This window comes from Passer montanus, unplaced genomic scaffold (genome assembly GCF_014805655.1).
Source record: "Passer montanus isolate IOZ18808 unplaced genomic scaffold, ASM1480565v1 scaffold62, whole genome shotgun sequence".
Classification (NCBI taxonomy): domain Eukaryota; kingdom Metazoa; phylum Chordata; class Aves; order Passeriformes; family Passeridae; genus Passer; species Passer montanus.
Window position 1 is genome coordinate 3,891,209 of NW_024371260.1, and position 14,514 is coordinate 3,905,722.

At 47.3% G+C, this 14,514-nt stretch overlaps 1 protein-coding gene across 5 annotated transcripts in view; it reads left to right on the top strand.

Annotated features, from left to right (window-relative positions):
- The window catches only part of CAMTA1 (calmodulin binding transcription activator 1), a 237,312-nt gene that overhangs the window by 187,807 nt on the left and 34,991 nt on the right, over window positions 1-14,514 (top strand). For all 5 annotated transcript variants that reach the window (XM_039727754.1, XM_039727758.1, XM_039727756.1 and 2 more), the window contains 4 exons: window positions 3,780-3,920; window positions 6,195-8,050; window positions 9,421-9,547; window positions 10,236-10,370. In XM_039727754.1, coding sequence (XP_039583688.1) covers window positions 3,780-3,920; window positions 6,195-8,050; window positions 9,421-9,547; window positions 10,236-10,370 — 2,259 coding nt within the window. The remainder of the gene's footprint in view (window positions 1-3,779; window positions 3,921-6,194; window positions 8,051-9,420; window positions 9,548-10,235; window positions 10,371-14,514) is intronic.

Consider the following 14,514-nt stretch of genomic DNA (forward strand, 5'->3'; position numbering starts at 1 on the left):
AAGTCTTACCAAATTGCGGCAGAGGAGCCACAGGGAGGGTATAGGGAATGGCTTCATAATGTTCTGTACGTGTACATGTATGTGTAAGCTGTGTTCTGAGGGGGTGGTATGGAAGAGCAAGGTCATTGGAATAAAACCAGGAAGTGTAAAATGCTTGAAGTGGCGAAGAGAAATGTCTAAGAGCACTCAGAAAGGGTGAAATGATCGGATTTAAATGTGGGAGGGTACATTAGGGACAAGTTTTGGTTAAGGGAGAGAAACCACAGGCAGAGAAACAGGGAAACATCTGTTGATGGTGTTGGGTCTAGAGTGATGATGAGACAGTAAGGTAGAGTTCAGGTGATGGGAGGAGGAAGATATCTGCAAGAGAGCAGGACTGCAGGCCTGGAAATTGTGGAGGACTGAGTGCCACCAGCAGCAGCAGAAGGCAGAAATAGCCAAGGTGGTGTAAGAAACTTGGACAGTCGTATGTTTCTGTGTGCAAGTTTCCCTTGGATTCTGAGCAGCCTTTTTGTTGGCAATTCAGATCATCTTTCATTCTTTTGCTCATGGCAGTGCTAATGAACAGGAGCTGCTGGGCACTATCAGAAGGTCATTTTTATTGCTTTTTCTTCAAAAAGGAAGAAAGAGAAGAAAGGTGAGAGCCCAAGTTTGTAAAAGAAGATTGCAGCAGCATTAGCACTCTGAGTTGTGGACCTTCCCCAGCCCCACTTCTCTCCTTTGAGCACCCAGTGCAGCACCAGTAACTCTGCCTGGCTGTGCTGCCTGGTGCTGCAGGCGCTGTGCAGAGGGTGTGTGCCAGGAGGAATGTGTTGCTGCTGTAATGCAGCAGCTGTTAGAACCCTCCATGCTATCACTGAAAGGGGAAGTGTTGAAGCAATTCACAGTTTTCATTTTAAATTATCAAGAAATGCAGTAGAAGTCTGAACAGGAATCCGGATTAAAATCCTTTCCAGAATTTCTGCTAAGCTTCAGACTTTTTTTTTTCCCTTTTGTGTTCCTATATTATGGCTATATTTAATCAAACATAGTTCTACAGTGGTTTCACTTCTTGAACCACTAAGAAGCAGGAAGAGTATGTGTGTATGCTTTTTATTAGCCTTCCTTTCATAATGCACTTTCCTCCCTATAGAAATCTCCTTTCCTGCTGATTCATTATGTGTCAGGAAGCCAAGCGTGACATGTTAAAAGCCATCTTGATAGTGTTTGGTATTCAGTACTAACAATTCACCAGGCACAGGAGTCTTTCTTTAAAAGAGGGAGGAAGAAAATCTGCATATTGGATGTGCCAAGATAGTGGATAATTTGCATTAAGCATCCAGACATTCTTTTTTTGCAATCTGTCACCCTTCACTGGCTTTTTATTTTATAACCTTCATAGCATATGGGGAACATAAGTACCAAAAAAAAGTGGCACCACATGGACAGAAGCTGGAGCCGGAGCCCTTTAGGATCAGCTGGAGCAAGGCTAGAGAAGGACCTTTCCTCAGCAGCAATTGATCCTCAATGGGACTTTGCAATGCTGGAAGGACCTGAAAATAATAGGCATGGTTCTCTAAGTACCCAGCTATAAAGCTGTCCATTATGCCTTAGTTCCTGGCTCACAGCTTGATTCAGACTTAAGAACCATCATCATGAATACACAAACCAGAGCTGTGATTCACTTCCCAAACTTGCCCCCTTGATGCTCTGCTCATCCCAGGATTTAGCAGCAGTGGGGAGCAGTGCTGCCATCCTGCTGTAAAACAGACTTTCTGTACCCAGCCACACGGACACCAGCTCATTTCTTCAGCAAAGTATTTCTGAAGTAACCAGAAATTACCTAATGCAAAGTTTCTCAATAACAATTGCAGTTCAGTGACTTTGTGTTGTATAGCTGAAAGCATCCAGAATGATTGACTGCATTCTGATCTCACTGACAATGTATTTTTTGTAAAATTGCTATTTGTACATCACTTATTAGACATAATATCACTGGTGACAGAACAATGTATCTTCAATAATAAAGTGAATGTGAGCAGAGGTAGTGAAGTGGCAAGCGTGTCTAACTTAGATGTAATAACAGAGACTGAGTGTTAAGAGGAAATCCAAAACTGTGAATATACTAGGAAGCAAATTCTGTTGGGTACGATAACAATAAATGTGGTCATCAAACAAACATAGAGGGACTTATTACAAAACTATCTGCAGCACTTTAAATAGTGATATGGGGAAGAATCCTTGTAAACCTGATTTACAGTATTCCTGCAGGTTACCCAGCCTGGCCAATAGCAATGTGAATTCTGCAGTATAGAACTAGATCAAGATGACATGCTGTTAGGCAAAATGACATTAGTGGGTGAGGAGGCAATACAGCAACAGGTAACAAAAAAGCAATAAAACTGCTTCACAGAGCAGATCCAGGAGCTCTGTTCCACCAGCTGTGTGTGACACACGCAGTGAGCAGCATCAGAGACAAGAACAGAAGACTGCTCACAGGATATGCTGCCCCTGTGACCACAGTCATTAGATGTCACAAAAATCCCTCCATTTGCTTCTGATCTCTTGCATGGTGCTGCTTTTGGCTTGTGCCCCAGCCTGTGGCTGTACAGGAGCATCAGCCCAACCTGCTGTTGCCAGGATCTCCCCCCTTCACATCAGGGACCTTCACCAAGCAGGGATCTGTGTCTTTACTACAAAGCCTAAGTCCATGGGACTTTCAGCTTTAATTTTGTGTATTCTGGTTTAAGGATTTTAGAACACAACATGCAAGGAATGTGCCTTGATAGACTATGGCAAAGACTCTGCTGAAAGAAGCTGCCAGACATGAGGACACCTTGGAAATTATGTTGTCACTTATCAGCACTTTCCAAAATCTGCACATGAGCTGTGGTGCATTTAAAGGATAAATAAATAATATGCACATATAAATTGCTCAGAGAGACATTAAAAGAGACAGAAGATGCTTTGAGTCAGTTATTATGGATAAAATATTTTATAAGTGCCATTTCCATTGTAAGTCAGGTTGCAAATATCACTGTTATAGGAAATTCTGTAACTAAAATATTCTTTATTCAAATCATGTATCTGCATGCAGCCTAGCATTCTTATTTAAATAGCTAACAGGCCCAGAGAGTTCCCAAGAAAAGAGCTTCAGTTTGCAACCTGTTCTGTAATATCACCCACCTGTCCATTTTCCCAAATTACTGAAAGGTCATCCAAGTCTGAGGAGGAACTCACACAGTGTCTGTTAGTCACTCCCAAAAAATGAATCAGCCTTCACTGCTGCCACCCAGGATCTGACAATGAAGACCTGGCAGAAGGTTTGCATTTGCTGTTACTCTGGTGTATTTTTGGCTGCTGATTTTACTACAAGGCTGATTTTGTTTTCATATTAGACAGAAAAAGATTCCAAAACACTCTTTGGGATTATACTGCTTTACTTCAATGGAACCAAGTCTTTTGTTGGTTTTGGGTTTTCAGTGAAGGTTGTCAGCACTACAGAGAGTTGTTGCAGGTGCAGAGTCCCCGTTAGCAGCAGATTGAAATAGAGCCAGATACTCTGCTGAGGAATTTTTCCTCTATATATACCTAATTCAGGAATTGCCTTTGGATGCCTGTTGATACCAAGGAGCAGAGAATAGTAAGCCAGTATCCATTACTGTTGCTTTTTATAGGTCTCCCTTCAGTTCTGACAGAAAGCAGCAGGAATGGATTTTTGCTGGTAATTTGGAGTGGCTTTTGATGGTTTTGGGATGATATCGCACTTTCTGATGGGAATTTTACTGCTCTCTTTGCAGTTCATGGCATCAAGTGGACATGCAGCAATGGCAACAGCAGTTCAGGGTTCTCAGTGGAGCAGCTCGTGCAGCAAATCCTCGACAGCCACCAGACCAAGCCCCAGCCTCGGACACACAACTGTCTCTGCACTGGTACCTTGGGTGAGTACCTCGGGAGGGCACAGAGTGACTCAGCTTCAGCCAGGCTGGGAGCAAGGCTTTTAGTACTGAGCTGGCAAAAATACTGTCTCATGAAACACTGGGACACAATGAACTCAAGAGTTGCCAGGAGAAGTCTCGAGCATAAAATGATGCAGCTGGAACTTCTGGGGAAAATGTCAGTGCTTTCTAATAAACGCAGTCCATACATGAGCTGCTCAAAAAGGTGCATTCTCTTCTACATCTGCAAATTCTGTTACCAAAGCCTCAAAATCTAATGTTCTTCCAGCTTCACCCTCTGAATTCCTTGCCCTGCAGCTCACTTTTTTGGAAGAGTGCTCAGGTGGTTAACTGCAAGGTATCACTGAGATAAGACAGTTCTTATTTAGGTAGCATGAAAATACAGATCTCTTTCTTGTTAAAGGAGATGACCTTGTTTTGGATGACACTACAGCAGCAAGAAACAGCATCCTTAGTGTTAGCATTTCCCACAGACAGTGGAAAGCTAAGTGATTCACTTTCCAGCTCATCTGCTATATAGCTGCTTCTTTCTAGCACTTTGGTCAAATAAAGTATATGACACATTAACTAGTCTTTAGCAAAGCTTAGAAAGGAAAGTTGTCAATGCTTCAAAGGGTTATTTTTTTCTTCTTTTCTTGAGCAGTTGTATTATACAATCAAGGCTTAAAAAAGAATGATGACCTCTGAAATACCTGAGTTTGGATTAAAATTCACCCCTTAAGGCTCAGCATTTGATCCAGGCTTGCAGATCTGAACATGAATCCTTTTATTCTTCTCTTTGATATTTTGTCTTGTGCTAAGTCTGCTCAGTGCTTTTTAACACAACAGTATTGCTTTGTTTTGTAACTGGCTTGCACATTGACACACACATTCCCAATCCCTTACTGTCATCCACAAATACAGCAGCATGAAAGTCTTTCTCTTGTTCCTGTTCATTTCTATACCTAGGAGAATAGAGAGATTTAATATTGTATTTAGTCTCAAAAGCACTGTCTTGAACTACTTTAAGTGACCTCATTCAAATCTTGAACGCATAATAGAGAAGTTCCTCTTCAAGGGCAAGCAACAAAAGATTCAGCAAATTGTGGTGGCTACAAAGATGTTTTATGTTGCCCAGAAGATGGCATTTATAATTGTAGCCATGAGCTATAGTGATGAGGCTTCTTCCCCCTTCAGTCATTCTACAGTTCTGTAATTAATCTTCTTACCTCATTCCAGGGAAAATTAATCAATTAAGGAAAAAAAAACATCAAAAATTCATGGGCTGCTGTTCTTTAAACAGCAAAAGCAGTCCCTGCACCAGAGTTTGTGACTAAGGTGCCTTTGCAGACAGAATTGTTTACTTCATCCTGCCTGATTACAAGCTCTCAGGAATGCAGGTGATGTTACCTTTACAGACCAGTAATGTGCTGGCTGGTTTAATTCATGGAGGATTTTCTTCTGGTGGCCTTTGCTTGAACATTCTTCAGCAGCTCCAGTGCTGACTGTGTGCTCTGTGTGCTCCTCTCAGAGCGCAGAGTGTCTGTCAGCACAGGAATGGCTGAGAGTCAGACAAACATATCACCAGCCTTTTGGGAGGGCAAGAATGCTTTGTATGGATAATTGGTTACTTATTAATAATTTGACTGGCAACTGTAAGACACGGTGATGACAGGAAGATGTGGACTACAGTCTGGGCAGCAGGGTGATGCCAGGGACAGGGGCATGATGTGGCATCTGTCACCTCCAGTTTACTGCTCAGCATCCATGCCCCAAGAGTGGCTGTCAAACTTTCCAGCACCACCTGAGGATCTGTGTTCAGGGGCTGAGGAGTTGCCCATGGGGCAGAGGGAACAGGGCCCTGTGCCACAGCTGACAGCAGCAGCACTTGCTCTACAGACTTTGCACTGAGATTAGGCACATTTAAATAACTCTGAGACTTGTCACAGATGCCAATTCCCCTCTGCCTGATTGGGGCAGGGAGGAAGGGGGCAGGTGCTACATGGGGTGAGGGTAGGGGTCCCTGTGTGCTTGTTGTGAGGTTGCTGTTATTCCATGTAGTGGATCTGTGCATTAGACAGAACCTGTACTTCCAGCACTGATGAAAAATTAGTTTTATTTCCAAGATCTCTCCTGCTCTCTCATGTGTGTACTCACTTACTATCTCACGTGTATGCACAAGCACAGCTGTCCCTTGCTACAGGCACGAGATACACAACTAGCATTGATCTAATTTTGTATTTACTGAACAGCAAATACTGTTGTTTTCTGGCACAGGGGCAGGAAGCAGTGTGCATCACAAGTGTAACAGTGCCAAACACCGCATCATATCACCAAAGGTTGAACCAAGGACAGGTGGGTACAGCACTCATTCAGAGGTACAAAATAACGATGTCTCTGAAGGCAAGAACGAGCACAGCCATGGCAAAGCCTCCAGCCGAGAGAAGAGGAACGGCAAAGTGGCAAAACCAGTGTTGCTCCATCAAAACAGCACTGAGGTTTCTTCCACCAACCAGGTGGAGGTCCCTGACACAACCCAGAATTCTCCTGTGTCCATCAGCAGCGGGTTAAACAGCGACCCAGATATGGCAGATAGCCCAGCTGTCACTGGTGTGTCCAGTATGGCTGTAGCGTCAGTTATGGGAAGTTTGTCACAAAGTGCCACCGTATTTATGTCAGAAGTCACCAGTGAAGCTGTGTACACAATGTCACCCACATCTGGCCCAAATCAGCACCTTCTGTCCTCAGATGCAGCTGCACAAGGACTGGTACTTGCTGTGAGTTCAGATGGACACAAGTTTGCTTTTCCAACAACTGGCAGTTCAGAGAGCTTGTCGATGCTACCCAGCACTGTCTCTGAGGAACTTGTGCTCTCCACAACTTTAGAAGGAAATAGGAAAATTCCAGAAACCACCATGAATTTTGACCCAGACTGTTTTCTTAACAATCCCAAGCAAGGGCAGACGTATGGTGGAGGAGGTATGAAAAGTGACAGCATCAATACCAACATAAGGCAGTCACCCACAACAGAACGTAGCTTCAACTTCAATACAACCCTCACAAAAGAAATTAAAACTGAGGACACATCTTTCGAACAACAGATGTCCAAAGAAGCATTTTCCTCCACTTCTGCATCTAACACTCTCACGCTCAGTACTGGTTCAGGTTTACTTCCATCTGGAGGAGGTCTGAGCCCAAGTACCACCCTGGAGCAGATGGACTTCAGTGCCATTGACTCCAACAAGGACTATTCTTCCAGCTTCAATCAGACCGTCCAGAGCCCTCACGTCCATCAGACCCCTTCCCCCAGCTTCTTTCTGCAGGATGCCAGCAAACCTCTTCCCCTTGAACAAAACACTCACAACAATTTGAATGACACAGGTAGCTCATTTGTGAACACGTTAGGAATCTCCAATGTGAAAACAGAGTCCTCGTCCCAAACCACGTCCAACTGTAACGGCACAGTGGAAACCAGAATAGAGTCCACCTCTTCTCTCCAGCTCATGCAGTTCCAAGCAAACTTCCAGGCTATGACTGCAGAAGCTGAAGTTCCCATGGAGACCTCCCAGCAGGCAGAAGGAAATGAAAATCTACTTAAATCAGGGGATCTTCAAGCCTGCAACACAGAACACTACTTGCAGCCTGAGGCCAACGGGGGTATCAGGAATGGAAACAACCTCCCTATTCTCCAAGGAAACATGGTACAAGGACTCTATCCTGTGGCCCATGCCAGCTTAAATAACTCCTCCAACATGGAGCTTAATTTAGACCACTTTGACATCTCCTTCAGCAACCAGTTTTCTGATCTAATTAACGATTTCATATCGGTGGAAGGTGGGAGCAATGCTCTGTACGGACACCAGCTGGTGTCAGGTGACAGTGCTGGACTGTCTCAGCCTGAAGACAGTAACAGAGCGACGTACAACCAGGCCGAGATGTGCATTCCTTGCTGCAGCCCTCAGCAAGCCAACATGCAGCTCAGCAGCACGGAGAACGGAGCCAGCACCATGGCGTACATGCACGTGGCTGAGGTGGTCTCGGCAGCTGCGGCACAAGGCACTTTGGGCTTGCTGCAGCAGAGTGGGCGCTTGTTCATGGTGACGGATTATTCACCAGAATGGTCTTACCCTGAGGTAAGTCCAGGGCTTTTACTCACTCATGTTTGCTGCTTTATCTTGTGTTGCTTTGTTAATAAGGGAACTGTTTTGTTAAAGGCCTTTTAAAATATTTCTCTCCAAGTCAGAGCATTCAAGGCCACCTGCATGTCTGAGGTGTACTTTTAATTAAGCACTTCATTATCCTGACAGAGCCCTTTCTTCACTTAGGAAGCATCTGAACAGAAAGGTATTGTTTCATTGAAAGCCAAGTCTTCTCCACGTGATGGCTTCATGGTGCTACCTAGGCCCAGTAGAGCAGTAGTATTTGCAAACTGGAGCTGTTAGTGACATTTGTCACTAACAAATGTCACTAACTAACTAAGCTGTTAGTGACATTTGTCACTGATGTTCCCAGGAGAGTAATTCAAGGCCTGCACAGCCTTAATGAGTTCAGCATTTCCCTCCATCTCACTGACTTCCACAATCAGTCACATGCCCCATAAGTTGAAAATGGCAGCAGCACAGACCTTGCTGCTGTGAGGGAATGAGGCTGTTTGAGCCACTAATGGGAAGAGAAGGTTATTTTGAATTTAAAAAAAAAAAAAAAAAAGTGGTAGGGGGTGTTTGTTTCCATAGGCCCGGCCTTCGAGCACTGTTGTGTCTGTAGGGGTGTGCAACAGCCGCTCCGGGCCGGTCTCCGTGTCCCGGCAGCGCTGGCCGGTTCCCGGGGGGATGCGGCCCCACGAGGGTGATGGGGCCGGCCCGAACATTCCCGGCCTTCGCCGAGGGGCTGCCGGCGGGGCGAGCTCGGCAGGCCCGGGCCGGTACCGGGAGGGGCCGCAGCGGGCTGAGGCGGCACCGGGCTGGGAGCGGAACCGGGCTGAGGCGGCACCGGGCAGGGAGCAGCACCGGCTGAGAGAGCGGCACGAGGCTGAGGCGGCACCGGGTTGGGGCAGCATCGGCTGAGGCGGCACGGGGCAGGGAGCGGCACCGGGCAGGGTGAGGCACGGGGCTGAGGCGGCACCGGGCTGGGGCTGCATCGAGCAGGGAGCAGCACCGGCTGAGGCGGCATGGTGCTGAGAGCGACACCGGGTTGGGGCAGCACCGGCTGAGGCGCTACGGGGCAGGGAGCGGCACCGGCTGAGGCGTCTCGGGGCTGAGGCGGCACCGGGCTGAGGCGGCACCGAGCTGGGGCAGCACCGGCTGGGGCAGCCCCGGGCAGGCAGCGGCCCCGGGCTGCCCCGTGCCCCCGGGCTGCCGCGCCCGTGCCCGGCCGTGTCGCTGCCGGCGGCGGCCGCCCGAGGGCAGCACGGCCGCGGGGAAGGGGCTCGGGCTCGTCCGGCCGCGCTGCTCCCCGCCCTGGCCTCTCCTGTCACGCTTGGGTCTCTCCGTTTTTTAAATCACAGGGAGGAGTAAAAGTCCTGATAACCGGCCCGTGGCAGGAAGCCAGCAATAATTACAGCTGTCTGTTTGATCAGATCTCAGTGCCTGCATCTTTAATTCAGCCAGGGGTACTGCGCTGCTACTGCCCAGGTAAGGGCTCTCCTACAGCTGGGGGTTTTGGAGCCTCATCATGTCATATACTTGTACAAAAGTGCATTGGCATCGAGAAGATTTTCCTTTTTCTTTCACCAATTTAGAGAACAACAATTTGGCATCTTGATACATCACAACAAATACTATTTAGAATCTCTGAATTAACTTTAAAATAATTATTTGAAGTAATTTAAAATAATTCTAAGCATTCCTTCTGTTTTGAAAGAGCAGAGTAAAGAGTAGCTATTACTCAGGGTGCACTCACTGCTCTGCTGGCTCAATTTGCCTACGTTTTGCACTTTGCTACTTACTGGAGCACACCTCTAACCTCCCCACAGGGATTTTCAGTGATGGCCCTCAGTATATGACTTCAAGTGGATGCAGAATAACTTGGTTTCATTGCTAGGCCCCAGCTTTCCACTGGAAATGCTGTGAGGCCACTCAGTCTTTAGAAACACGTGATTCTGCCTTTTGCCAGAATAACCCGTTAGATGACTCTTAAGCTTAAAATCTCCATGTTTGAATATACCAACTGGTATTTTGGACTTTTGAATTGTCTAGTCACAAAAATTCAGCACCCCGTCTCTTCACCTTCTCCTAGCCCAATATTTAGCACATGGGGTAATTCCTAGCTGGGGGTTTCTGCAGGAAGTTCTCTGTCTTACAACATGTACTTTCCTTGTAGCTCATGACACTGGGCTTGTGACTTTGCAAGTTGCCTTCAACAATCAGATCATCTCCAATTCTGTGGTGTTTGAATATAAAGCCAGAGCTCTGCCAACCCTGCCTTCCTCCCAGCATGACTGGCTGTCCTTGGATGGTAAGAAGTGTGGGATATTCCTTAAGAAAGCAGACCCAATGTAGAACTGTGAGTGACAGAGCAGCTCCTGGTGGGGAGGGATGCAGAGGGGCAAGTTTGTCCTGATGGGAAGGGCTGTGGCAATGTTAATCAAAATCCTCTCATTGAAAAGATTTATTAGCTCTGTTGGTGTGAACAAAATGTTGCTGTCTTTTATACAGGGTGACGAAGAAGTGGGGTTTTTTGTCTGAATAGAAAGCTGATCATACTGCCCAGTTTCTAGGAGAGAAGCATTTACCCTGGAATTGTCTTTCCTGAGAACTCTGAAACTTGAGCTTGCCTAGAAAAATGTGTGTTTATTTAAGCAGAAAATGGGGAGATATAAAGGCACAGGAGAGACATGCTAAAGAAGTTGGGATGGTTCTACTTCCAAAGAGCAGCATGGAGACAGAGCCCTGTGGGTATTGCAGAGTGAAGAGGGGTTTGTGGTGTGGCTGCAGAGGCAGGGTTGCAAACAGAAATAGAACTGGCTCTTAACAATAGAACTGGCTCTAGGAGGAGGGGCACTACGTCTGTTCAGCATCAGAATCGAATTTGCTTGACTTGAGAGGATTGTGAGAGTCTGTAGGTGCTTTTCATCTGCTGCTAGGGCCTCCTGCTGCCTGTGGAGTGCAGCTGATAGGTGTGATGGTGATTGATACTCAGCAATCTCTCCAGGGCTGGCATGCCAAGTGGGTAGGTTTTGAATCCCTTGTTTGACGGTTCCCCAGTGCTGCTGAACTCGGAGGAGCTGAGAAGGTGGCTGTGAGTGCTGCCTCTGGTGTCCCTGCAGTTTCTCTGGGTGCTCTTGGTTAGCAGCCCAGCTCTCAATTAGAGGTTGTTATGCTGTGGTGATGGTGGAAGGGAGGGGGACTGCAGCAGTGAACAAACTAGGGCATTGCTAAGGGAGGGGAAAAAAAAAGTAAGAGGACCGCTGCATTGCAGAGGCCCTTCAGGGAAAAAGACTGAATAATTATACTAACCATGATTTATCAGAAGCCTCTGCCTTGATGCACAGTGCTCCAAAGGGAGCAAATTACACTGTTATTTAAAGGACCAGCTGCATCTTCTCATTTACTGCTGGAGAACAAATGTTAGCTTAGCTAGCCAAGGTGAAAACTAATGTGAGTTGATTCTATCAATTGAATAAATACACAAATCCCTGACTTCTCTGTTTGCTTTAATTTCCCTGCTTAAAATCCTTGCCCTACTGATTGTTACGTAGTCTTGAGGGAAGATTTTCGAGGAATATTTGTAGTCACAAAATATTGACAAGAATTTAAAAATCCTTTTTAATTAACTCAGTGGAACACTCTGAGTTCCTTCGCACCGCATTGTTAAAACAGTTCATGATTCCAGATGGAATGACCACTGCCAGAGAGAATAGAGCTAACAGCCATACCCCAGGAACACCCTAGGAAAAAACCAAGCAATTTCCATCTCATCTAAGTTTAGATAAACAATTCCCTTCCACAAATTTCTTTAAAATAAAGTCAAAATCGCTCTGTATGTGAACTCTATGTTTTCAGTTACATTAAGACAAAAATCACTATTTTTTAAGCACAGCACAAGTACTGGCCTTTGGGATCAGGGAACAGTCCTGCTAATGACTGGGAAGGGTTGTGAGACCATCTCTCACCACACTTCTGCTTCTAGGAATTGAGCCAAGTGTAGGAATGGGCAGAGAAGGAGTCTGAAGGCAGCCTGTTCTGTGCCATCCTCTGAAGGGCTCCTTCCTTCATCAGTATCTGCTGTGCCATGAAGGATTGTGAACCCTCTTCTGAACTATACAGAGATACTTGTTTTATTCTGAGTTTTTCTTACTTCACACCATGGGTGAGTTAGGTCTTTTACAAATGGACAGCTGACACCAGCTGATGTTCTTGCATTTTTTTCTACTTAATTTGAATAGTGGTATTCTTTATTTTCAAAGCAAACCTTTTTCTCATAAAGGAAGCACTCTCATGTGATCCTGATCTCTGCTGATAAACTTGGCAGCCTTTTCTGTCTTCTATGTAAAACTCAGTTCTCAGAAGCCATTGTGTGCTTTTATAGCCATTTGATCTCACTTCCCATTCACTGTCTGTAGAAAGGTTCTTTTAAGAAAATAAACAAAAAGCAAATGAGGCTTGGAGAGCTGAAGGCTGAACTGAAGGGCAGAGATGATCTCATGGCAAATGCATAACAAATTATAAAGGCATTTCAATACAGATTCCCAATGGAAAGCATGTTGTGTTTGCCCTCTTGCAGAAGCCTTTGCTTGTTTCATAAAGTGTCTGTAGAAATGGTGTTTCCTTGGCACAGGATGTGATCAGAAATTCCGGAGAAATGGCTGTGAGTGCTGTTGGCATTACACTTATGCATCTGCAGGAAAGAGGACAGAACCTAAAAATAGGGGCAGGCCATGTGTGTACTGATGAGTCAAGTGTGTACGGGCTGGACAGGGGTGTGACTGGCACTGAGTGCAAATGGCACTGACGCAGGAGCACCTGACAGGCAGCACTTCAGCTACTGCTGGGCTCTCAGTGCATGATCTGGCTGTCTTTCCCAGCTGGAAAACATAAAAAGATTCGGGGAGGTGGGGCTTGGTGGCTCACTTGTGTTAGCATGATGAGGCCATACCAGTGGTATCCAAACTCTCTTTCAGCATGGAATCATCTGTGGGCAAACAGCCTGTGTGTGCTACCTGTGGCATTCCACAGGTTGACACGTACATGATTCCTGTACAGTGGTAATGTTTATCACCAAAATCCATAGCATGTTCTATTTAGTGGGACCAGATGCCCTTCTTAGCCTGTGGTGAGATGCAGGACACCAGAGTGGGGTAGGAGAGATGTGTTCAGTACCCGTGAATGATATGCAGCTGTAAGAGACTTTCCATAGGAAAAAAAGTCTGTGTTATAAACAGTATTCACAGTTTTCACTTCTCTTTCCATCTGGGTAAAGGTGACTGGTGTTTACATCTTGGATGTTACCATAAAAGATTATCTGTTTGGGTTCTCTGGGAAGAGGGATGAATGTTTTGTACCATGTTGACAGGCTGTGGTAGCTTGCAGGGATGCGTGAGCATTGGTAGAGGATACAGATACCTTGTCTATCCAGTAAACTCCTTAAGTTTCTATTCATGCTCCTCTGTACTGACTCATGTGTAGTGTGGAGCCGTTGTTGGGTTTGTTTATATTCCTGCTGAGATGTGTTTGGTGGTGTTTTTCCTTTCACACACTATCATCAAGAACACTGTTTCAGGAAACCAGTCTCCTACTGCTCTGACTGCATTTCCCAGACTGTCCTTTTCCATTTTGATCATAATGTGATTGAATTGAGGCAAGGAGTATTTCATTTCCTATGCTGAGTGTTGTCTTCTGAGCCAGCCTGACTTCATGGTCAGACATCAGATTCCTCTGGGAAGCCGTGTCTGTTCTCAGGCCGATGATTTAACGTGCCCTGCTGCCCCGAGGAGTCTGCCCGGGGGCCCGTGCTTCCTCCGTGGATCGTGGGACCGCAGAGTCTCCCAAACTGTCCGGTTTTACCGCCCCGCAGATTTGCCTTATTAGAGCAATAAGTGAAAGCACAAATCCTGTGTGCGTAGCGAAACGAGGGGAGCCGTGCTATGAGCGGGAAGGTGACCCGGGGACGGCGCGTCGCGGGGCTGACTCGCTCGTGCCGGCGGGGGCGGCGGGCGCTCGGTGCCCGGTGCGGGCCCGCTGTAAACACGGCGGCGGCCGCCAGTGGGGCCCGGTGACGTCAGGGCGGGGCGGGCCCGGCGGCGGGCGCGGAGCGGAGCGGAGCGGGACAGACAATGGGAGGCGGCGGCAGCCGCCGCCCGCCCGCAGCGCGGGGCCCCGCCGTGGGCTGAGGGCGGCGGCGGGACCCAGCGCCGCTGCTCTCCGCCCGGGCAGCCGGGGCGCCCTGCGGCGCGGTCTCGGCGCTCCCCCTTGCGAAGTGCCCCGGGCCAGGTGCCGGCCGGCCGGGACTTGGTGTGAGACGGTGTCGGGCGCGGCCATGGCTCCGTGGGCGCGCCCGGGGTGACCGGGGCGGCCGCCGACTCCCGGCCGCTGCCTGGCCCTCCGCTCGGGACGCCGCTGCCTGCGCTGGCCGCCGGCTGCGGGGTGCTTGTCTCGGCGCG